The 22,964-nt window shown below is 50.5% G+C and overlaps 1 protein-coding gene across 6 annotated transcripts in view; it reads left to right on the top strand.

Annotated features, from left to right (window-relative positions):
• Positions 1 to 20,951, top strand: part of telo2 (TEL2, telomere maintenance 2, homolog (S. cerevisiae)) — a 31,789-nt gene extending 10,838 nt beyond the window's left edge. For all 6 annotated transcript variants that reach the window (XM_038820205.1, XM_038820200.1, XM_038820202.1 and 3 more), the window contains exons 7-21: positions 125 to 193; positions 595 to 736; positions 1,030 to 1,166; positions 2,688 to 2,776; positions 3,801 to 3,899; positions 4,264 to 4,352; positions 6,415 to 6,506; positions 8,068 to 8,184; positions 10,183 to 10,254; positions 10,362 to 10,535; positions 14,221 to 14,312; positions 18,051 to 18,150; positions 18,369 to 18,433; positions 19,089 to 19,204; positions 19,733 to 20,951. In XM_038820205.1, the coding sequence (XP_038676133.1) occupies positions 125 to 193; positions 595 to 736; positions 1,030 to 1,166; positions 2,688 to 2,776; positions 3,801 to 3,899; positions 4,264 to 4,352; positions 6,415 to 6,506; positions 8,068 to 8,184; positions 10,183 to 10,254; positions 10,362 to 10,535; positions 14,221 to 14,312; positions 18,051 to 18,150; positions 18,369 to 18,433; positions 19,089 to 19,204; positions 19,733 to 19,836 (1,557 nt within the window). In that variant the 3' untranslated portion in view covers positions 19,837 to 20,951. The remainder of the gene's footprint in view (positions 1 to 124; positions 194 to 594; positions 737 to 1,029; positions 1,167 to 2,687; positions 2,777 to 3,800; positions 3,900 to 4,263; positions 4,353 to 6,414; positions 6,507 to 8,067; positions 8,185 to 10,182; positions 10,255 to 10,361; positions 10,536 to 14,220; positions 14,313 to 18,050; positions 18,151 to 18,368; positions 18,434 to 19,088; positions 19,205 to 19,732) is intronic.
• The last annotated feature ends 2,013 nt before the right edge of the window (positions 20,952 to 22,964 follow it).

Raw genomic sequence — 22,964 nt, 5'->3', positions numbered from 1 at the left:
TTTAGTTTATTTGGGTCAATTAAAATAGTTGAAGGCAGGGCAGATGAGGGGTGGGTGTTGGGGGTGAGATGTTTCCTACTGCTATTTTAGAGCCTGTCTGATATTGTCTTTCTGATTGCTGCAGAACTCTGTGCTACAAAGCTTGCTAGGATACCTGGCCGGTGAGAAAACCCGGGGTTGCTTATTGGTCGAGGTGAGTGGGCACAAGGGGGTGTCACAACATCTCTGGATGGTGGTGGGTTTGTGATGTCTCAGGAAACATGGAGGCTCTCAGGGAGGAGGATCGACAATGCTTTCCTCCGGTGGGGAGCTGTGGAGTGGTGGTTTGGTGTTTAGCCCAGAGTCGGGGTCGGGGTGTGTAGGGGGATGGTTGGTGTTCACAGCAGTGGTTCGGGGGTCTGCAGTGTATTTAAACATTCTGGAGCTGGGAGAGTGATTCCTGACAACTGGACCGACATAATGAGTTATTGGAGCTAGCTTTGGACATTCTACCACTCCCTCCTGACAGGTCAGGGTGAAGGGTGAGAGTGGGAATCTGCTAATGGCACCACCCAGGGCTGTAACAGATTCTGAGCTTGTGTGTGTCTTTGCCAGGTGCTGAAGAAGTTGCTGGAGACCTGGGGTAACAGCAGTGCTCTGAGACACACCCCGATACAACAGCAGCTTTACATCAGCAAGGCTATTGTCATCTGCCTTGCACAACTTACCAACTCGCAGATCCAGGAACACAAAGCAGGTTAGTGTGCATGTGCACACCAAAATCAGGTTACTGTGTTTGTGAGGCTGAAATAGGACTGTGGGGCTGTGAGTTTTGCGATGAGAGTGGGAGATCAAGGTGGTCAGTGACACCATTGGCTCCTCAGACTGAGGGGGCAGTTTTATGGTGGTGTTTGGATTGTGGGAGTTGAGTGATGATATTGGTGATGTGAGGGGTAACACAAAGGAGGGGGCTAACGTGATTGAGTGGGGTTGATACTTGTAGTAATGTGTGTCTCAGTCTCCATGTTTACTGGTGCCCTGTGTTTGCAGTGCTGCTCTCTGGGATGATGGCTGGGATGGAGTGTCACCTGGACAGTAACATAGCCCGTGTTCGCCAGCTAGGGATGGTTGTTGCGGAATGCCTTAGTGCGAGGTTGAACTCTGAGGATCACAGGCTCAAGTTCCAGGTAGGTCTAGCAGAGCTGAAGACACGGAGCACAGGCCCAGTGTGCGTGGAGATATATCACGCTGCAGGGGTGGGGCATTTTAACAGACTATCCCCATAATGTCTCCACACAGCAAATTTGAAAACAAGTCTTTTCCATTTTACTCATTTGCCTCACCTAACATCTCACCAGAGAGCCGGCACCCCCCACAGTGCAGCAGTAAATCACTACATGGATTATGAACATTAGTCCAGGAGTTGGACTTGAACCCATGACCATCTGACTCAGTGGCTCACACACAAATTCTGTTCAGCTAGTGGAACCTTTCGTTATGTCACAGAGACTGGTTTGTTACAAAGTAGTTCAACTCTAACCTAATTGCAGGCGAAAATGGGCAGCTCATTTGGTGTGAAGTGGGGTAACTGAGATGTAAACATACCAAGATTGATATTCAAACATGCATTAATAGCTTTAGAATGAACAAATGTAGTGAGAGCTCTTTCTCGACATGATGGGAAATAAAGTCTTGGCCAAGGAGCGTTGCAGGGGGGGGGGGAAGGTGAGGGGGGGGAGGGAAAAGGTGAGGGGGGGAGGGAAAAGGTGAGGGGGGGAGGGAAAAGGTGAGGGGGGGAGGGAAAAGGTGAGGGGGGAGGGAAAAGGTGAGGGGGGGAGGGAAAAGGTGAGGGGGGAGGGGAATGGTGAGGGGGGAGGGAAAAGGTGAGGGGGGAGGGAAAAGGTGAGGGGGGAGGGAAAAGGTGAGGGGGGGAGGGAAAAGGTGAGGGGGGGAGGGAAAAGGTGAGGGGGGAGGGAAAAGGTGAGGGGGAGGGAAAAGGTGAGGGGGAGGGAAAAGGTGAGGGGGGGGCAGACGATGACTGTTTGTTTATTTAATTTAAATTTATATTAAAGTTCTTTTGTTGTTCATTGGGGTTGGGGGGTGGGGGGATGGGATACATGCGTCGATACGGTCTGGGGGTGTTACAGTTATTATGGGTTATTTTGTTGCATTTCATTGTTATGTTTTATATTTTCTGTAAAAAATTCCAATAAAAATTATATTAAAAAAAAGAATGGCTATCCCCACAGCTGCAGCAAAAACAGATTTCACAGACATTGCTGATCAGGACCAGAAGGCAATAAGGGGGAACTTGAGACTGTACCCGAGGCTATACCCACGGCTAAGGGGTGAGATAAAGGGAACTCCTGTTGATGGAGCAGTATGGTTCATTAAGAAATTAATGGGACACATTATAATGAAAAGCAGCAAGTTAAGAACTATAAATATGTACTACAAAGTTTATATAATTGAAAGAGGCTCCATGGTCGGCACTCTCCAGCATATTCTTAAATAAAGTCTTTACATAATTGAAAGCTCACAGATTTGGAGCAGTTGTTTTTAATCACAACAGGTGCATGCACATGCTACTGACACATCTTATTGCTCAGAGCCTGAGTCACTCACTCACCTCGATTCTCTGATACTCTACCCTTGTTTCTGAAGTGGTATAATGATTGATGTGGTGCTTTTATTCGATGGTCCTTCAGTATGTGGAAGACGACGAGTTGAGGGAACTCCGGTCACTATCCATCCCGAGGCCGCTGTCAAGCTGGGAGGCTCCTCCGCAGCAGCACAGGTACGTGAAGAATCAATGTTAGAAACAGGCTTGCCCTACAAAACCCAAATACTGGAAATATGCAGCATGTCAGTGCATCTCCAGAGAAAACTTTCAGCTGTGTTCCCATTCATCAGAGTGCTGATGAAGCTGTCTGTCTATTAGGTTGTTTGAGTTGCTGTTGTCTGAAATGTAATGTCTGTGCGACTAGTGGCCATTCATCACCCTGAATATAAGGACCGGGATTCTCCCATTTGGCGACCAAGTCCCCATGCCCGCTGGAAACGGACAAGCATCACTCCGGATTTTTTTTCCTCAAAAGTGCGGGGTGATTCTCCGTTTTCCAGGGGGCTAGCAGTGCCCCAGCGTGCGACCCACAGCTCTAGCTGCCGGTCGAGCCCTGCTGTCCAGGCTGCCATGTGTGCGGCGGCCGCCAGCGGCCCACTTCGGTGCAGGCGTCGCAGACATGGCGGAACCACACAGGGGGCCCGTGCGGAGTAAGGTAAGTCCCCCACAGATCGTGATGGCCCTCCGATCGGTGGCCCCCGATCGCGGGCCTGGCCACCGCTGAGGCCCCCCCACCGTTGAGTCAGATTCCCTCCACCCCCCACCAGGACCGCCACCACAGCCGCGGGTCTGAGCTCCCGCCGGGTGGTACCAGATGTAAACCATGCCGGCGGGTGTCCAGCCGCTCGCCCGAGAGTCGGCGATTGGCTCCGCTTCTCCGGTCGCCAGAGAATCGGCGGCCAGGCTTCGGAGAGGCGACCCAGCGCGGGCTCGGAGAATCCCAGCACAGATGTTGAATCAGAGGAGGGAAACCAACATACACAGAAAGTCGCACTGAATTTAGCTTGGTGCTCCATACTCCCTCATTTTCATTGGCATTGCCAATATTTCAACCCTCAGGTGAGAATTCATCTGGTTCCCTCCCCAATCCTGAAGCCAAAACCCTCCACCTCCACCTGATCCTCCTCATAGTAAGAAACTTAACTCACTGGCCACAATCAAGAGTATCAGGGCTTTAATGAGTTTCATCCATTTCTAGAGATGGAGACTCACAGATGGAGAGCAGACCGAACTTGGTGGAGAGTAAACAGCCAGTGCAGAGAACACAGGACACAGAGTCAGAGTCGGAACTTGACAGGTCGGTAAAACCAGTTTTCACCTCTTTCCTGTTTCAGCCATTAGAATAAAAATAGGTACAAGATAGGCTCAATGCTTGTACAGTGACTTGCACTCTGACCTGCTGTGGCAAAACATTGTGGACACAGGCTATGTTCCAGGATGAGTAACATGCTGAAGGAGTTTTGTACTGTCTTTCAGTTGAATGGGTCTCTCTATCTCTCCCTCTCTCGCTCATTCACCCATGCTCCCGATCTCTCTCATTTGCTCCCAATTTCACTCACTCTCTTGTCCTCTTGCCCCCCTTGCACTTTCGCATACCCCCCCCCTCCCCATTCTCTCCAGCCTCTCACTTCAATTGCTCACTCCTCTCTTTTTATTCACAGTGATGATGAACTGATTCCCTATGACCTGTCGATTGACACTGAACTACAGAGGAGTCAAGCCCCAGCCTACGTCAGTGACTGTGTGGAAGGTAACCTGGTGCCTGGTCCTTGTGTGTTGGGCACTGAGTAACTGGTTAGTGGTAGGGGAGCACTGAGTGGCTGGTCAGTGTGGGTAGTCACTGAGTGACCAGTCAGTATGTGAAGTGGAGGTTGGGCCATTGAGTGGTCAGTCAACATGAGTGTGTGAGTGACCTGTCGGACAAGGCTTGGTCCCTCCTGCCATTCATGAGGACAGGACCGAATCCTCCATTTGGGAAACTATGTTCTCCAACCAAAGATGAATCGCAACTGCCTGCGCGCTGGGATTGCAAATCCGGACGCGATTCACCATCCCATGCCATACAAATTTATGCATGAAAGGGTTTCCCTTGCAAATCAAATGGCAGCTGGAGAGCGAGGTCTGGCGGCTGGCTCCCCCATCCCCCACAATGCAGTTCTTGCCCCGCCGGGATTTTCTGGGTGACCTGACCCCCTCCCACAGATCCTCCCTCCCCCCCCCCCCCCCCCATGAGAGAGACCCACCCCCATGAGAGGCACAGGACAAGGTTGATCTGGCCCCCTCCCACAGAACCCCCTATGAGAGGGACCCACCCCAGTGAGACCCCCCATTACAGACAGTCCCACCAGAGATCCCCCAATTACAGAGACCCCCACCAGAGACCCCCCCAATTAGAGAACCCTGCCTGGAAGCCCCCCCCCCCTCTCATAAGAAGCTAGGGAGTAGTCCAAACAGAGGCAATGAAAAATATCACTGCTTTAAACTCATGTCTGCAATACATCTGCTGGCTCAGGCAGAGGAAGTAGCACCTTTCATAGAATTTACAGTACAGAAGGAAGCCATTCGGCCCATCGAGTCTGCACCGGCCCTTACAAAGAGCAACCTACTCAAGCCAACATATCTACCCTATCCCCGTAACCCAGCAACCCCCACTTAACCTTTTTGGACATTAAGGGCAATTTAGCATGGCCAATCCACCTAACCTGCACATCTTTGGACTGTGGGTGGAAACCGGAGCACCCGGAGGAAACCCACGGAGAGACGTGAAGACTCCGCACAGACAGTGACCCAGCCGACAATCGAACCTGGGGCCCTGGAGCTGTGAAGCAGTTGTGCTAACCACTATGCTGCCGTGCTGCCCCGTGATGCACCTGTACATTCCTGAAATGAGAAAACGAGTCAGCTGGGTTTAAACCCTCTCAGATCTTTGATCTGCCACTCTTTCATATCTATGTGAAATTGCTTTTACAAGGCCACAGTTTCCACACACACACAGCTGTCTGTATTGTTTAATTCACCTCCCTTCAGGCTTAAGTGGCTTTCAAGTAGTCAGCTGTGAAATTAACCTCAATGTTTATAAATATCTATGACAGCTCCTGGACCACAACAAAGACAGTTAAGTGCTTTCTGGCAATAAAAGAGGTAGTGAGATTTTATCACTGCCTCTGTCTGGGCTGCTGTCCAGCTTCCAATCAGGGGTAGCTTTTGTGAGGGGGGGGGGGTGCATCCAGACAGGGGTCTCTCTTATAATGAGCTTCCAGATAGGGGTCTCTCTTATGGGGGGGGGGGGAGGGTCTCTGTTATTGGGGGGTCTCTAGAGGGGGTGTCTCTCAATAGGGGGGGTCCCTGGTGGGGGGCCTCTCTCTTGGGGGGCCTCTGATGGTGGGGGGCCTCTGATGGTGGGGGTGCATTGGTGGGACTGGTGTCAGCAGGGTTTGAATTGTGGGGGGCATGGTGGCCCTCCGGTGGACTTTGGGGCAGTTCCTTAAAAGAATTACCCCCTTAGCCCATTGCGTCAGGGCCACGTTTGTAAATACCTGCCTGAATTTGCGCCCTATGTGAATCCCAACCCAGAGGACTGGAGAATCACGTGAACTTGGAGAATATGGTGTCCAGCCCGTTAATAAGCGTGAACCTTGATGTCGCTGCCTCGGGGACCCACTCTGGGCAGTGGATAATCCAGCCCCTCATTCTTCATGTTATTGATTTAGTGTTTGGAAGGTTTTTGCAGAGAGCAGCATGTTTGTCTCCTTCACCTCTGACTCACTCACTTTGCCCACTTACTGATTTCTGGATTTCTGATTGCTTTACAGTCCTGAGGGCATCTGCACACCCAGAGCAAATTGAAACCACTTTGAAGATTGTGGAAGACTTGATTAGAAAAAATCCAACTGCAAGTAGAGAGGTGAGGGGTAGAGGTGAGGAGCACGGAGTGTGCAGGGGAGGGGGAGACTGAGGTAGCGGAGTGAGGATGAGGGTTTGCTGTCAGCTTTGTCAATGAAGGATTATGATTGTGACATGCAGGAGCTGTACTTTTCACTGATATGCAGCTTGGTTTAGAAGGTTGTGTGGCCGAACTACACCAGGCTGACAATGGGAGCACTTTTCCAGGGCATCTATTGCAGGAATAGTGCACTGTCAGAGGGGACGTTGGAGGCCACCACATTGTTCCAGGGTCAGTACTTACGGAGCACCACACTGTCAGAGCTGCAGTACTGAGGGAGTGCTGCACTGTCGGGAGGCGCAGTACTGAGGGAGTGCTGCATACTGTCGGGAGGTGCAGTGCTGCACTGTCGGGAGGCGCAGTACTGAGGGAGTGCTGCACTGTCGGGAGGCGCAGTACTGAGGGAGTGCTGCACTGTCAGTGGGTCAGTACTGAGGGAGTGCTGCACTGTCAGAGGGTCAGTACTGAGGGAGTGCTGCACTGTCAGAGGGTCAGTACTGAGGGAGTGCTGCACTGTCCGAGGGTCAGTACGGAGGGAGTGCTGCATACTGTCGGGAGGTACAGTGCTGCACTGTCGGGAGACTCAGTACTGAGGGAGTGCTGCACTGTCAGAGGGTCAGTACTGAGGGAGTGCTGCACTGTCAAGAGATGCAGTACTGAGGGAGTGCTGCACTGTCAGAGGGTCAGTACTGAGGGAGTGCTGCACTGTCAGAGGGTCAGTACTGTGGGAGTGCTGCATACTGTCGGGAGGTGCAGTGCTGCACTGTCGGGAGACACAGTACTGAGGGAGTGCTGCACTCGCAAGAGATGCAGTACTGAGGGAGTGCTGCACTGTCAAGAGATGCAGTACTGAGGGAGTGCTGCGTGGTCGGGAGGCGCAGTACCGAGGGAGTGCTGCACTCGCAAGAGATGCAGTACTGAGGGAGTGCTGCACTGTCAGAGGGTCAGTACTGAGGGAGTGCTGCACTGTCGGGAGACACAGTACTGAGGGAGTGCTGCACTCGCAAGAGATGCAGTACTGAGGGAGTGCTGCACTGTCAGAGATGCAGTGCTGAGGGAGTGCTGCACTGTCAAGAGATGCAGTGCTGAGGGAGTGCTGCACTGTCAGAGATGCAGTGCTGAGGGAGTGCTGCACTGTCAAGAGATGCAGTACTGAGGGAGTGCTGCACTGTCAGAGATGCAGTGCTGAGGGAGTGCTGCGTGGTCGGGAGGCGCAGTACCGAGGGAGTGCTGCACTATTGGGAAGGGCAGTACCGAGGGAGTGCTGCACTGTCAGAGTGCAGAGTTGGAGGGTGCCTGAAGCTGTGACCCTGTTTGCCTCTTGTGATGGTTGATGGGGGAGTTACCCGGCACTGTTTGAAGAGCAGAGTGATCTGATATCCTAGTCAACATCCATCACTTTGTTTCTTGATATAATTATGGGATTTTCTGTGCTTGATCGCCGGATTTACAAATGGGCTCAATTTGTGTCGGTCACGTTTCTGAGTGGGGTGCTAAAGTTATTTGTTATTTTATTTCACAGGTCAGTGTGCAGTTTGCACAGGTACTTCTCCACCTTGAGGACAAGTTTAACATTTCAGGGTTCATAGGGCTGCGACAGCGAGGGCTGGTGGCAATCACCGTTACAGACATAATTCCCGTAAGTACAGAGGAAGCTGCTGAAGAAACAAAATGATCCATCCATTCTGGGGACAGGTATAACCGAACAGTTAATTAATGTGTAATGTCATCACTTGCCCACAATCATTTCTTTGAGGTAGTGAAAGGGTTTTATTTACAACCCCATTGAAAATCAGCACAATGCAAAGGAAATACTTACTATTCTTTCCCCGCCCCCACCCCATTGCAGGCAAGATAAGAGTCAACTTAAGACCATAAAATCAGGAGGTAGCACAGAAAAAAGATACAAATGTTTTATTGTGCAACCTGAGCCAAGAGTTTGAAAGAAGGTTTACAAAATGTTTTGCTACTTCCACACTAAAGTCACAATCAATACTCAAGACTAACAAAAAATACAAAGAAAGGCCCAGCTTTCATAAGAAGCCAAGTTTACAGTCCAATAGGGCAGCATGGTGGCAAAGTGGTTAGCACTGCAGTCTCACGGCGCCGAGGTCCCTGGTTCGATCCCGGCTCTGGGTCATTGTCCATGTGGATTTTGCACATTCTCCCCGTGTTTGCGTGGGTTTCACCTCCACAACCCAAAGATGTGCAGTCTAGGCGGATTGGCCATGCTAAATTGCCCCTTAATTGGAAAAAATGAATTGGGTACTCAAACATTTTTTAGAAAAGTTTACAATCCAATAATGTTTTCAAAATTGTTTAAATGTCTCTTCAAAGGGCAGCACGGTGGCCTAGTGGTTAGCACAACCGCCTCACGGCGCTGAGGTCCCAGGTTCGATCCCGGCTCGGGTCACTGTCCGTGTGGAGTTTGCATATTCTCCCCGTGTCTGCGTGGGTTTCGCCCCCACAACCCAAAAATGTGCAGAGTAGGTGGATTGGCCACGCTAAATTGCCCCTTAATTGGAAAAAATAATTGGGTAATCTAAATTTTTTAAAAAAAGAAGAAAAAAAAAAAAAAAAAAATGTCTCTTCAAAATAGTTTGGAGAAAATGTCAAAAAGCGAAGAGTTTTAAGCACGTTACCCTGGATCCGCCGTGCCAGCTGTATGCCTTTGGGCATAATGGTCACTCTTTTGGCATGGATGACACATAGGTTGGTGTTCTCAAACAGGTCAACCAAGTAGGCCTCTCTGGCTTCCTGTAAAGCTCCAATTGCAGCACTCTGAAAGCTCAAGTCAGTTTTGAAGTCCTGGGCAATTTCCCTCACCAGACGCTGGAAGGGCAGTTTACGAATAAGCGGCTCTGTGGAATTCTGGTATCGCTGAATTTCTCGGAGAGCGACTGTAGCCTGGCCTGTAGCGATGAGATTTCTTCACTCCGCCGGTGGACGCAGCACTTTTCCGGGCCGTCTGGTGGCCAGTTGCTTCCTGGGCCTTTGCCGCCGGTGGATTTATGAGCTATCTCTGCTTACCAGATCAACCTCACCACCTGGAATAGGAGCTGCACTATCCACTTACCCACAATCTGTATTCTCCATAGAACCAACTTGACTAAAGCAAGGTCTTCCTACTAGCCCACCGGCTCCCCACTCTATCTCCTCCCACTGCCCGGTGCCTTCCTCCTGGCCCCTAGCTCCCTTCTGACCCCCACCCCCCTCCCAATCCCCCATGTGGACCCTGCCCATCACCTGGCTCCTGCCGCCATTGACCCTTGGCATGGAACCCACCCCCCACCCTCCCGGCAGATCCTCCTCCCTCACCTGATCTTCCGTGTGGTCCCTGAGCCTCCACATGGGTTCTGCCCGCTGACCATCCATTTGACTCCCAGCCCCTGGATCCTCCAACTCATCCTGCTCTCTGTGTGCACACTCCCTCCCCAGGCTTCAGAGTCCAACACTCTTTCCCCCCCCCCGGCCTTTATACTGATCCAGCATCTTTCCTATCAGCCTCCCACTCATTCCCTGCCAGACATCAGCAGTGACTGGGTGTTTGTGCAGAGTTAGACTGCACCCCCCCCCCCCCCCCCCCCCCCCCCCCCAGTATGGAGGGAGACCTTCACCATCTTTACCTGTATTGCAGGTCACTCAGTATCTCACCGCCGAGTTCTACGCTGTGAATTATAGCCTCGCTCAACGGCTGGACATCCTGGATGTGAGTGTTTACCGTCTTCCATCACCAGTTCCTGTTTAAAAGTAATTTCCTACATTGTCAGAAACTTCCTCCTGGTTCCACCATCTTTCTGCTTTGTGTTTGCCCAGGTTTTGGCACTGACTGCCCAGGAATTATCCCAGCCTGACAGCAGCCGAAGAGCAGCCAATGAGACTCCTTCCATTCAGCTCCTGCGAGAGGCCTCTGATCCGCACAACCCCAGTCAGCAGTGGAAGAAAATAATTGAGGAAAGGATAGAAAACAAGACCCGTCGCTTTGCCAAAGTAAGAGCAGAGCTGGCTTGGGGGAAGGGTCGGGTTGCTTGCATGGGCTGAAGCTGGGTGAGGGCTGGGCATTGGGGGAGTCAGAGCCAGAGGTGGATGAGCAGCAGTGTCTTGGTGACAAACTGACTGGGTGCATTTAGCAGCAAGCCTGTTGGGAAAGGTTAATGGGGTTACTATATGATGTCATGGGAGTGCCCCTTTAAGAAAGTTTTTTTGTCTTGTCACATGGCTTCAGTGATGTCATTGTGAAGGTGAAGCTGGGCTGTGGCTCTGTGAGCTGTTTCTGATTTCGCTTTCACATTTGACTGCTGTGGACTCAGACAGGAAAAAGTGGTATTTTGGCCTGTCTCTCTCTAGTTTCATTTAAAATATCTGTTCCAGTAAAAATCACCTTGGTGGTGGCCAGTCTTATTCAAATGACAATGCGGAGTGCTATATCACACCCTTGGAAAGGAGTTTTTGGTTTATGGGATTTTGTTGTTGAATTGAAACAGTTAAGGCGGAATTCATTAAGTGTTGTACACAGATTTGGGAGCACGGTGGGGCAGTGCTGCCTCATGGCGCCGAGGTCCCAGGTTCAAACCCGGCTCTGGGTCATTGTCCATGTGGAGTTTGCATATTCTCCCCGTGTTTGCGTGGGTTTCTCCCCCACAACCCAAAGATGTGCAGGGTAGGTGGATTGGTCTCGCTAAATTGCCCCTTAATTGGAAAAAATTAATTGGGTACTCTAAATTTGTAGGAAAAAGTGTTATACTAGATTACTGTAGCTGTGGGGTATCTTTATGTTCGTAATTGATAAAAATTCTTACTGTTTGGTTATCTATAAATGTTAACTAAGTTTTTAGAATAAACTTTATTTTGATTAAAGTGTCCAGGAAGACTGTTGACTAACTCCAAGTGAAGGCTCTTGTGCTCATCCTAGCCAAATTCAACATAAAATGTTATAGGTCAGGTGAACTCCATAATATACTTTGGAGTTTCTGAACCCTGGCCCATAACAATGGGATGTGACAAACTTGTAGGGCATCTGAGATCAGAGAGAGTAAAGACCTCACAGAATTAGGTCAGTCAGGCATTAGTTGGTTCAGGTAACAGGAGGTTGCTTACTGCCTGTCTCTGTCGGTTCCCCAACCACACCCCTCTATCTCTCTCCTCATAAATACAAAAACTACATCCATGTCTTGTTTATTTCTCAATCTATCAGTTACACATTCCATGTTCCTGTTTTACTTTCACTCATGTATAGCTGTCTCACTCAGTCTTTCTTTGTCCCTCTCTCTCACTTTCTGGATCAGTCTGTCTATCTCTGCCACCTTCTCCCTCTCTTTGTCTCTTTTCTATCTCTTCCTCTGTCTCGGGCGACACGGTGGCGCAGTGGTTCACACTGGTGCCGACTGTGCTGAGGACTTAGGTTCAATCCCGGCCCCGGGTCACTGTCTGTGTGGACTTTCCACATTCTCCCTGTGTCTTTGTGGGTTTCGCCCCCAAAACCCAAAGATTTGCGCTCTGCCTCTCGTGCTCCGTCTCTTCCGCTCTCTCGTGCTCCGTCTCTTCCGCTCTCTCGTGCTCCGTCTCTTCCGCTCTCTCGTGCTCCGTCTCTTCCGCTCTCTCGTGCTCCGTCTCTTCCGCTCTCTCGTGCTCCGTCTCTTCCGCTCTCTCGTGCTCCGTCTCTTCCGCTCTCTCGTGCTCCGTCTCTTCCGCTCTCTCGTGCTCCGTCTCTTCCGCTCTCTCGTGCTCCGTCTCTTCCGCTCTCTCGCGCTCCGTCTCTCCCGCTCTCTCGCGCTCCGTCTCTCCCGCTCTCTCGCGCTCCGTCTCTCCCGCTCTCTCACGCTCCGTCTCTCCCGCTCTCTCGCGCTCTGTCTCTCCCGCTCTCTCGCGCTCCGTGTCTCCTGCTCTCTCGCACTCCGTCTCTCCCGCACTCTCACACTCCGTCTCTCCCGCTCTCTCGCGCTCTGTCCCTTGCGCTCCGTGTCTCCCGCTCTCTCGCGCTCCGTGTCTCCCGCTCTCTCGCGCTCCGTCTCTCCCGCTCTCTCGCGCTCCGTCTCTCCCGCTCTCTCGCGCTCCGTCTCTCCCGCTCTCTCGCGCTCCGTCTCTCCCGCTCTCTCGCGCTCCGTCTCTCCCGCTCTCTCGCGCTCCGTCTCTCCCGCTCTCTCGCGCTCCGTCTCTCCCGCTCTCTCGCGCTCCGTCTCTCCCGCTCTCTCGCGCTCCGTCTCTCCCGCTCTCTCGCGCTCCGTCTCTCCCGCTCTCTCGCGCTCCGTCTCTCCCGCTCTCTCGCGCTCCGTCTCTCCCGCTCTCTCGCGCTCCGTCTCTCCCGCTCTCTCGCGCTCCGTCTCTCCCGCTCTCTCCCGCTCGTCTCTCCCGCTCTCTCGCGCTCCGTCTCTCCCGCTCTCTCGCGCTCCGTCTCTCCCGCTCTCTCGCGCTCCGTCTCTCCCGCTCTCTCGCGCTCCGTCTCTCCCGCTCTCTCGCGCTCCGTCTCTCCCGCTCTCTCGCGCTCCGTCTCTCCCGCTCTCTCGCGCTCCGTCTCTCCCGCTCTCTCGCGCTCCGTCTCTCCCGCTCTCTCGCGCTCCGTCTCTCCCGCTCTCTCGCGCTCCGTCTCTCCCGCTCTCTCGCGCTCCGTCTCTCCCGCTCTCTCGCGCTCCGTCTCTCCCGCTCTCTCGCGCTCCGTCTCTCCCGCTCTCTCGCGCTCCGTCTCTCCCGCTCTCTCGCGCTCCGTCTCTCCCGCTCTCTCGCGCTCCGTCTCTCCCGCTCTCTCGCGCTCCGTCTCTCCCGCTCTCTCGCGCTCCGTCTCTCCCGCTCTCTCGCGCTCCGTCTCTCCCGCTCTCTCGCGCTCCGTCTCTCCCGCTCTCTCGCGCTCCGTCTCTCCCGCTCTCTCGCGCTCCGTCTCTCCCGCTCTCTCGCGCTCCGTCTCTCCCGCTCTCTCGCGCTCCGTCTCTCCCGCTCTCTCGCGCTCCGTCTCTCCCCCGCTCCGTCTCTCCCCCGCTCCGTCTCTCCCCCGCTCCGTCTCTCCCCCGCTCCGTCTCTCCCCCGCTCCGTCTCTCCCCCGCTCCGTCTCTCCCCCGCTCCGTCTCTCCCCCGCTCCGTCTCTCCCCGCTCCGTCTCTCCCCCGCTCCGTCTCTCCCCCGCTCCGTCTCGCCCCCGCTCCGTCTCTCCCCCGCTCCGTCTCTCCCGCGCTCCGTCTCTCCCCCGCTCCGTCTCTCCCCCGCTCCGTCTCTCCCCCGCTCCGTCTCTCCCCCGCTCCGTCTCTCCCCCGCTCCGTCTCTCTCCCGCTCCGTCTCTCCCCCGCTCCGTCTCTCCCCCGCTCCGTCTCTCCCCCGCTCCGTCTCTCCCCCGCTCCGTCTCTCCCCCGCTCCGTCTCTCCCCCGCTCCGTCTCTCCCCCGCTCTCTCGCGCTCCGTCTCTCCCCCGCTCTCTCGCGCTCCGTCTCTCCCCCGCTCTCTCGCGCTCCGTCTCTCCCCCGCTCTCTCGCGCTCCGTCTCTCCCCCGCTCTCTCGCGCTCCGTCTCTCCCCCGCGCTCACCGCCTCTCCCACGCGCATCCCGCTTTTCCCCGTGCACTTCCCGTCTCTCCCGCACACCCTGTCTTCCTGTCTGTCTCGCTGCCTATCGGTCTATCTTTTGTTCTGAGGGCATGTTTGACGGTCTCCTGTTTGGTGTGTTTACTGATGATTTGATTGTTCCTCTTTGTCAGGGAACATCGAGACCAGAAGCCAAGGCTGTTCCCAACAGGCTGGGCCCAGTAGCCGGACATTTCTTCTTTCCCCTAATCGGGAATTACGACAGGTAATATCTTTCAATAACAATCTGTCAATCTCGTCACGCCCAATTAAAAGATGTTTCCTCAAAGTGGTTCCTGAGCTTGGGACTGCGGCGCTGAGGACCCAGGTTCGCTCTCGGCTCCGGGTCACTGTCGGTGTGGAGTTTGCACATTCTCCCCATGTCTGCGTGGGTTTCACCCTCACAACCCAAAGATGTGCAGGATAGGTGGATTGGCCATGCTAAATTGTCCCTTAATTGGGGAAAAAAAATAATTGGGTAATCTAAATTTATATATATAAAAAAAGTGGTTCCTGAGCTAAGAATGTGTATGTGTGTGTATGTAGCTCCCTTTCAGTTTATGAGGGTTCAATTAAAAAAATAATCTGGCAAACAAGCTTTAGCCTTAAACAAGATTGTAAGAGTTCTTCCTGTTTATTTCCTTTGTTCCTATTTCTTTTGTTTTACTTTTATTATTTTGGTCCATGGACCCACAATCAGAAGATTCAAAGTTGAAGCAGCGACTTGCCAGGTCACTGGAAAGGTTTGTCTTTTGGAAGGGAGAAGCCAGACTCTTTGGCACCACGTGAATCTTAGGATCCAGCTTTGGAGGGAATTGGTTTAATTGGTTAACTGCAACCGGTGGGCTGGTCATAGAATCCCTACAGTGCAGAAGGAGCCCATCAAGTCTGCACCAACCCTTCGAAAGAACACCCTACCTAAGCCCATTCACCCACCCTATCTCTGTAACACCACCTAACCTTTTTGGACACTAAGGGGCAATTTATCATGGCCAATCCACCCAACCCGCACCTGGAGGAAACACACTCAGACGCGGGGAGAACGTGCAAACTCCACACAGACAGTCACCCGAGGTAGGTTCTGCCTGACAATGGTCAGTGATTGGAACTGCATGATGCTTTCTGAGAGAAGTGTTTAGACATTGGAAGCAAAAGAATCTTTCCCTCTCCCTCTTTCTCTCTTTTGCTCTCTCTCACTCTCTCTCTCGCTCCTGCTTGCTGAAGTGAAAGAACTGCTCTTTGTTCTGAATGCAGTGAGTGCTTGCAGGGAAAATAGACAACCTTGCCAGAGCATACCATCTCCAGGCTAGAAGGACGAAGTACCAAAACAAACCCTGAGCTTCATAAAGACATTGATTGGAAGTCATCACAATGCATCAAAAATCCTTATCCTTTTATTTTTATTTTCTTTCCCTTTCCACCACCCTTTCCCCTCTGTGTGTGTGTGTGTGTATATATAGAGTGGGGCAAGTTAAGAAGAGAGGTTTGAGAAAGGGGTAGTAGATAGTCAATTACATTTTCTGTCCGTTTAATTATTCCAATTAAGGGTAATTTAGCGTGGCCAATTCACCTACCCTGCACATTTTGGGTTGTGGGGGTGAGACCCCCGCAGACGCAGGGAGAATGTGCAAACTCCACATGGGCAATGAGCTGGGCTGGAATCAAACGCGGGCCCTCAGCTCCATGAGGCATCATGATGCCACCCCTGTCCACTGTACATAATAAAAAGTTACTTACGTTTTAAAGTTCCAAAACTGGTGACTTTAGTTGATTGGGTTCAACGAAGAATCTTGGGTATTTTAAATAAACCTAATTTCTCCCAAGTAGGGCTGGAATTGACCATGCACTAGCCCAGGGTGTCATGACAAGATAAAGGTTAGTTTATTTCAAAAATGTTACTGAAAGTTACGTAGGTAAAAGTGATAAAGCTATTAAATAAAATACAGATACAAAGATCAAAAGCAGATAAAGGAAAAAAGATATTTAAAGCTGAGATTTCAAGTCAGTCTCTGAGATATCGTTGTGGGCGCATTGCTTCAATTGCCGTCTTTTCAAATTGAAGGAGTTGAAATTTTAAGTTTGGTTCAGCAGCTGCGATGGCTTCTGCAATCGACTCGTTTGCCTTTTTCAGAAGGACTCAGCAGGTCAAGCAGATTTTTGGGATAGAGAAGAATTCTTATTCCTCATTAGTTCTGCAGTTAAGGGACTTGCAAAATTGCCTTGATACTTTTGCATGAACAGTCATCAATTTCTTAATACCTTCCTCTTTTGGGGACTTCTGGTGGCCAAGTGCAAACCCCTCCTGATGATGTCTCCTAAAGAGTTCTTCATGGGGGCTCTGAACAGAAAATGGCTGTTTCCCTCCAGACTTTAAAGAGTTCAAATATTTAAAATGATTGCCATATAAATTTTCAAGGAATCATTATTAGTGTCACAAATAGGCCTCCATTAACACTGCAATGAAGTTACTGTGAAAATCCCTTAGTCGCCACACTCCGATGCCTGTTCGGGAACGCTGAGGGAGAATTCAGAATGTCCAAACACCAGGCAAGGAGCTAATTACATTGAGAACATTTGAAGACCCTTCCTGTCTCCTGTTCCCAAAGAAGTAAAATACTTTTTCACATCTTTTAGAAAATTCAGTGGACCACCCCAGAGGGGACTTTGCATTTTTAGTGACTCTTCATAGCCAGCTTTAGAGAAATGAAAGTGACGAGGTTTGAGTTGAAAGATGCCATGTTGTCTGCCCAACTTTGTTTTTGAAAATAGCTTTTAAACTCAATGTAAAGGTTTGAAAACAGAAATGTAGCTTCAAAATCAGAATTATATGTGTCTGACAATTTTCACAAACATTTATGGTCATCATTTAAAAAAAAATTTTGATTACCCAATTCTTTCTTTCCAAATAAGGGGCAATTTAGTGCGGCCAATCCACCTACCCTGCACATCTTTGGGTTGTGAGGGCGAAACCCACACAAACATTGGAGAATGTGCAAACTCCACACAGGCAGTGACACAGAGCCGGGATCAAACCTGTGCTGCCCCTTCATTTTCTTTTTTCTAATTGATTACCTCCAATCACAATCCTCAAACTCATCAGTCGCATTAAGGGGAAACGACAGTTCCCTCCCACACTCAGGTCGTTCCATTTCACACAACATGAAAAACCACATGTGCCTGAAACATACAGGATCTCAGGGTAATAATAATCTTTATTAGTGTCACAAGTAGGTTTACATTAACACCGCAATGAAGTTACTGTGAAAAACGCCTAGTCACCACATTCCGGCGCCTGTTTGGGTACACTGAGGGAGAATTCAGAATGTCCTATTCACCTAACAGCACGTCTTTCAGGACTTGTGGGAGGAAACCGGAGCACCCGGAGGAAACCCATGCAGACACACAGAGAACGTGCAGACTCCGCACAGTCAGTGACCTAAGCCGGGAATCGAATTTGGGACCCTGGCACTGTGAAGCAACAGTGCTAACCACTGTGCTACCATGCCGCCCTATTAATGCCAAGCTAGCAAAGCAGAGAGTGAGCGAAAACGTGGCTAGAAATGGAGGAGGACGGAGAGACCCCGACAGTGAAACTGAACAGAGTTCTCTCTAGAGCCCTGACCACAACAGCCCCAGGTCTCGCAATCAGAATCCGGCTCAGCTCCTTGTGAACCCGAAGATATGGACCTATTACAGGCCGAGGTTATTGCCCTGCAATGAAGACCTACAGGTTTGGACTTTCCCCATGTTTGTGACTCTGAAAGTCTCTGACTTTGAGCTCAGATTCTCCGGTCCTGCTGTGGTCCTGGACCACACTGACCATTATTTTAGCAGCTCCCTACCCCAGACCACACTGGCCGCTGCTATATGTCCATCCCTCTCTCATCTCCCCCACACCCCCTTCCACACAGCCCAATGCATTACCCGTCCAGGCTACATTGACCACTGCTTTATTCCCCCTCAGGCCACAGTCACCGTTCGACTTCCTGGCTGAACAGCCTCTGATGATGGGACGTCTGATTCACACACTGGCGATTCTGATGTACTTTTCAGTGAATGTCCCGGTGAGTGATGAACCTGGGAATACTGGTGGTGGGCTGTGCGGGACAAGGAGTGAAGCACTGCCACAGGAGTGAGTGTGGGGCACAGTTCTGGACTGTTTTGGTGCAGGATTAATGGGACTGTGTTCAAACATTCAAACAGAAGCACTTTGTAAGACCTTTTTCATGTGAGTGGTAGAGCATCAGCAATGTGAGTAACTGGTGAATTTATCCTCCCCTAGATTGCTATCCACATGGGGAAAGCTCTGCTGGATTTCACCTGGGCTGTTCGGTATCACAAAGACACGTAAGTAACTGCTTAGCTACCTTGGTGCAAACCCTCTCTCTCCTGTAATTGTGCTTTTGCATGTTTTGCTGCTGTAGCCTCTCTTCAGTGTCTTCTCTGATCTTTTTTCACCTCGCCTTCTCACGAGTCCCTGCTCTCCTTCACCCAACACCATTGTTCATGTGTGAGCAATGACGAGGAGTGCAAGCTACATAGTGAGCAATGTGACCCATGGCAGTCCGAATACTGCTCTGGATGAGCACTCCTCCAGTGGCCATTCGAATGATGTCGAATCAGGACAGTCATTTGGCCGACATTACTCGCTGGTGGATTTTGAGATCAATGGTGCATGATCTCAGTGGAGATCTAGGGAACAATGGAGTGAGGGGACGGGATTGGGGGGGGGGGGGGGTGCGAAGGGAGGTTGTATCCATTGATGATATCCGACTCACATCTCCAGGAGCCTCTCCAGCTCTAGTCTGTATGTCACTACTGCTGGAGGCTGCTTTGAACACACTTGAGTAGAATGGGGGAATTCAGTTTTTGGTGTGTGGGCTAGGTTAGATGGGTCATTGTAGCAAAGTCCTGATGGTTTGAGCTGTGAGCTGTCAGCTTAGTTGCCAGTATTTGGGAGGGTATGTAACCCATTCTCAGGTCTCTCTTGTTACTCTCTCAGGTATGTGCGCCAGGGCACATTATTTGCTGTCTCCTCGATATTACTGAGTGTTCCTAGTCACATCCTCCTGACCGAAGTTCCAGACGAACTCCTGGAAATGAGATCCTGGCTTGCAGGTGAGTCCTCAACACAGTTCCAGGGAATGCAGAAAATTAAACACTGACCTTCCTGCTCAGGGACATGGCCTGCGCCCAGGCCACACCTGCTGAATGTGTATGGGTGGGTTTTTCCTCAATCAATGTCCTAAAGCTGAACTGCCCGAATAGAATTGCTGTGCAACTGCACTAGGCAGGTGCTGCTCTGGGGGATGGGAGTCCCTCGAGTTGGGGATTATCTAGACATATCTCTCTGCAGGTACACAGGCTGATTATATGGAAGAGGGAACTTGCTTCCCTTCATCAAAGGATCTGAAGGGATCCAACTGGCGAGAAGTATAGAAAGCCTAACATGCTGAGTGCTGTTTTATAGGTCCCCAATGAAATGAGCTTTGGGAATTAGTTGCTGCACTCATGGCTGGGATTTCCCCGGCGTGCCTTACCCCCTAGGGTGTGAGGTGTACCCTGAGTGCTCCAGTTCTCCGTGTTTACAGCAGTGTTTGACTTCCAGCGCTGCAGTCTAACCTGAGGATGTTACTCTCTTGCCAGATGTTGCTGAGAATGATCCAGATGAAGGTTGCCGCAAGTCAGCCTTGCAAAGCTTGCTGCTACTGGAAAACTTCAAGAAGAAACTTGGTCTTTTCGCAGAATAATTGCAGAGCACAGGCCCAGACCCATAAATGGAGAAACCTGTAAACTGCAGAAGACACTTCCTCGTGATCACGAACTGGGGTGTGAGACACCGTCTGAGATGGCCTTGGACAGGACACGTCACCAGCAATTCCAGGGACGGGAGGGGAAGATAAACTAATTTCCTTTGAGGCTGACATGGGTGAGAGAAGTCTGAGCCCATAATGATTTATCCTCCATGTTTGGTTGTACTTACAGAATAGTTAGCTCAAGGGGCTTTAGTCCAGTGTTAAACTGTCAATAGAAAAGTGGATCATGGTCTCAAAGTCTCTCATCTAATGTGTCTATGCACACTTGCGGACTTGTTAACTTTCTAACTTGGCGATGCAGTCATCTGTAATCATAGAGTCTCTCTGAGAACCTACATACACCCCATCTTTGTTTCTGATTCTCGTTGGGGTGTGTCTCTTTCTCTGTGACCCCCTGGGGACTGGCCACCTGGTGTCAACAGGCTGCTCAACATGGAAGTGAGTCATTGCTGTTCCTGATCCCGATGGTCACGAGTGATTTCAGGCAGGAATAGAGCAACAATGAGTGGGGAAACCTGTCCAAACCAGAGAGACTGGGATAAATGGTAGCATACCTGATCTAACACCGTGTGAACCTGTGACTTTCTCGTTTGTATCGATGAGCACCACACATGATATATATTTAATCCACTGCAGCAGCGACTATCTGTGGACGTTAACAAATACTGTAGCGGTGAAAAAGACCCTTTCCTTCTGCTAATGATTTGTTCAGTTTTATCCATGTGACTTTGTCTTCAGGGCCAAAATGAACTTATCAAATTGTGTAAGCTGAGTTGTACAGTCCAGAAGTCTCATATTTCCTCCCCTTGGTCTGAACTAGTGACTGTCTCTTGGGGGAGGGGCCACAGTTGGCCTCAGTGCCAAAGTGGGGAAAATTGGACAGAAAAACTCCCCATGTTCTCCCAGCGCCAACACTTATTGCAGCAGATAAGTGTGCGCCGTACCGAGGTCCAATCTGCTTTCAGATTCGGGGAAATATTTCTTGTGCCGATCAACACAGTCTGTGGTTTCTTGTAATCCTAAAATAAATGATCACTCACCAGCTGGAATTTTGTTGTGTTGCACAGCTTTTATTTTTTACTTTATTGAGTAGGGGTAATGAGGAGGGTTACCTACTCTCTCTGTCTCACTAGTAAAGCTGATAATTGCCTCTTTCAAAGCTGGGCTTGGTCCTTCTGCAGCTTTTAATTTTGCCTCCTCTACCTCCCATCTCTACTGAAACTGTAGATCACCTGGTAGGCGACCTTGTACCTGTCCATTCATGTGGAAATTTAGACAGTACCAGGGTCCTTCCTCTTTATTCCCTTATTTATTTTGCCACTCTTTTTTGATCCATTGAGGATTAATGGACATGTCTCTTTCAGGCAAGTAGCCTGTATCTATAATTCAAACAGAATGATCCACAAATTACAGGGAAGAACTTTGCTAGTTTATGCTGGTTTGAACATAAACTGCAGACTTGCCGGCACTAGGGCAGCACGGTGGCGCAGTGGTTCGCACTGGTGCGTCACAACACCAAGGTCCCAGGTTCGATCCCGGCTCTGGGTCACTGTCCGTGTGCACATTCTCCCCATGTTGGCGTCGGTTTCGCCCCCACAACCCAAAGATGTGCAGGGTAGGTGAATTGGCCATGCTAAATTTCCCCTTAATTGGAAATAGTGAATTGGGTACTCTAAATTTTTTTTAAATAAATTTAGATTACCCAATTATTTTTTCCAATTAAGGGGCAATTCAGTGTGGCCAATCCACCAACTCTGCACATTTTTGGGTTGTGGGGGCGAAACCCACGCAGACACCGGGAGAATGTGCAAACTCCATACGGACAGTGACCCAGAGCCGGGATCGAACCTGGGACCTCAGCGCCGTGAGGCAGCTGTGCTAACACTAGGCCACCGTGTTGCCCATCTAAATTTATTTTTAAAAGACTTGCCGGCACCAGTGAGAGAGTTGGGGTTAGGACTCGGTTTGATTGATTGGCTGGTGGTCAATGAATTGGCCCAAAAGGCTGTGATGTGCCTGGTAACAGGTGGTGATTGGATTCTATCAGACTGGAACGCATTTCTTTCTAGAAAGCCTGCAATGAGGGCTGTCTCTCCCCAGAAAAGCTGTGAGTACTGCATTTCTAAACTACAGAGAACCTGAATGAATGAATCTATAGAGAAGATCATTACAGGCTGCAAAACAGAGGCTTTAACCAGCAAGTTTGCAGTGAAGAAAGGTGTGGTAAAAAGCCATAATCTGAAACAAATACATTTTTCCTTTCACTTATTATTTTTACCCCTTTCCACCCCTCTGTGTTTATCTCTCTTGTGTGTGCATAAAGGCAAATTAAAGTGGGAATTAGGTATTAGTTGAAAAATTAAATGAAAATCGCTTATTGTCACAAGTAGGCTTCAAATGAAGTTACTGTGAAAAACCCCTAGTCGCCACATTACGGTGCCTGTTTGGGGAGGCTGGTACGGGAATTGAACCATGCTGATGGCCTTCCCTGGTCTGCTTTAAAAGCCAGCTCTTTAGCTCTGTGCTAAACCAGCCCCATAACATAGAACATAGAACATAGAACGATACAGCGCAGTACAGGCCCTTCGGCCCTCGATGTTGCACCGACATGGAAAAAATCTAAAGGCCATCTAACCTACACTATGCCCTTATCATCCATATGCTTATCCAATAAACTTTTAAATGCCCCCAATGTTGGCGAGTTCACTACTGTTGCAGGTAGGGCATTCCACGGCCTCACCACTCTTTGCGTAAAAAACCCACCTCTGACCTCTGTCCTATATCTATTACCCCTCAATTTAAGGCTATGTCCCCTCGTGCTAGCCACCTCCATCCGCGGGAGAAGTCTCTCGCTGTCCACCCTATCTAACCCTCTGATCATTTTGTATGCCTCTATTAAGTCACCTCTTAACCTTCTTCTCTCTAACGAAAACAACCTCAAGTCCATCAGCCTTTCCTCATAAGATTTTCCCTCCATACCAGGCAACATCCTGGTAAATCTCCTCTGCACCCGTTCCAAAGCTTCCACGTCCTTCCTATAATGAGGCGACCAGAACTGTACG

The sequence above is a fragment of the Scyliorhinus canicula genome, chromosome 15 (genome assembly GCF_902713615.1).
Source record: "Scyliorhinus canicula chromosome 15, sScyCan1.1, whole genome shotgun sequence".
NCBI classification, from domain to species: Eukaryota; Metazoa; Chordata; class Chondrichthyes; order Carcharhiniformes; family Scyliorhinidae; genus Scyliorhinus; species Scyliorhinus canicula.
This window is presented reverse-complemented; position numbering and strand designations above follow the sequence as displayed.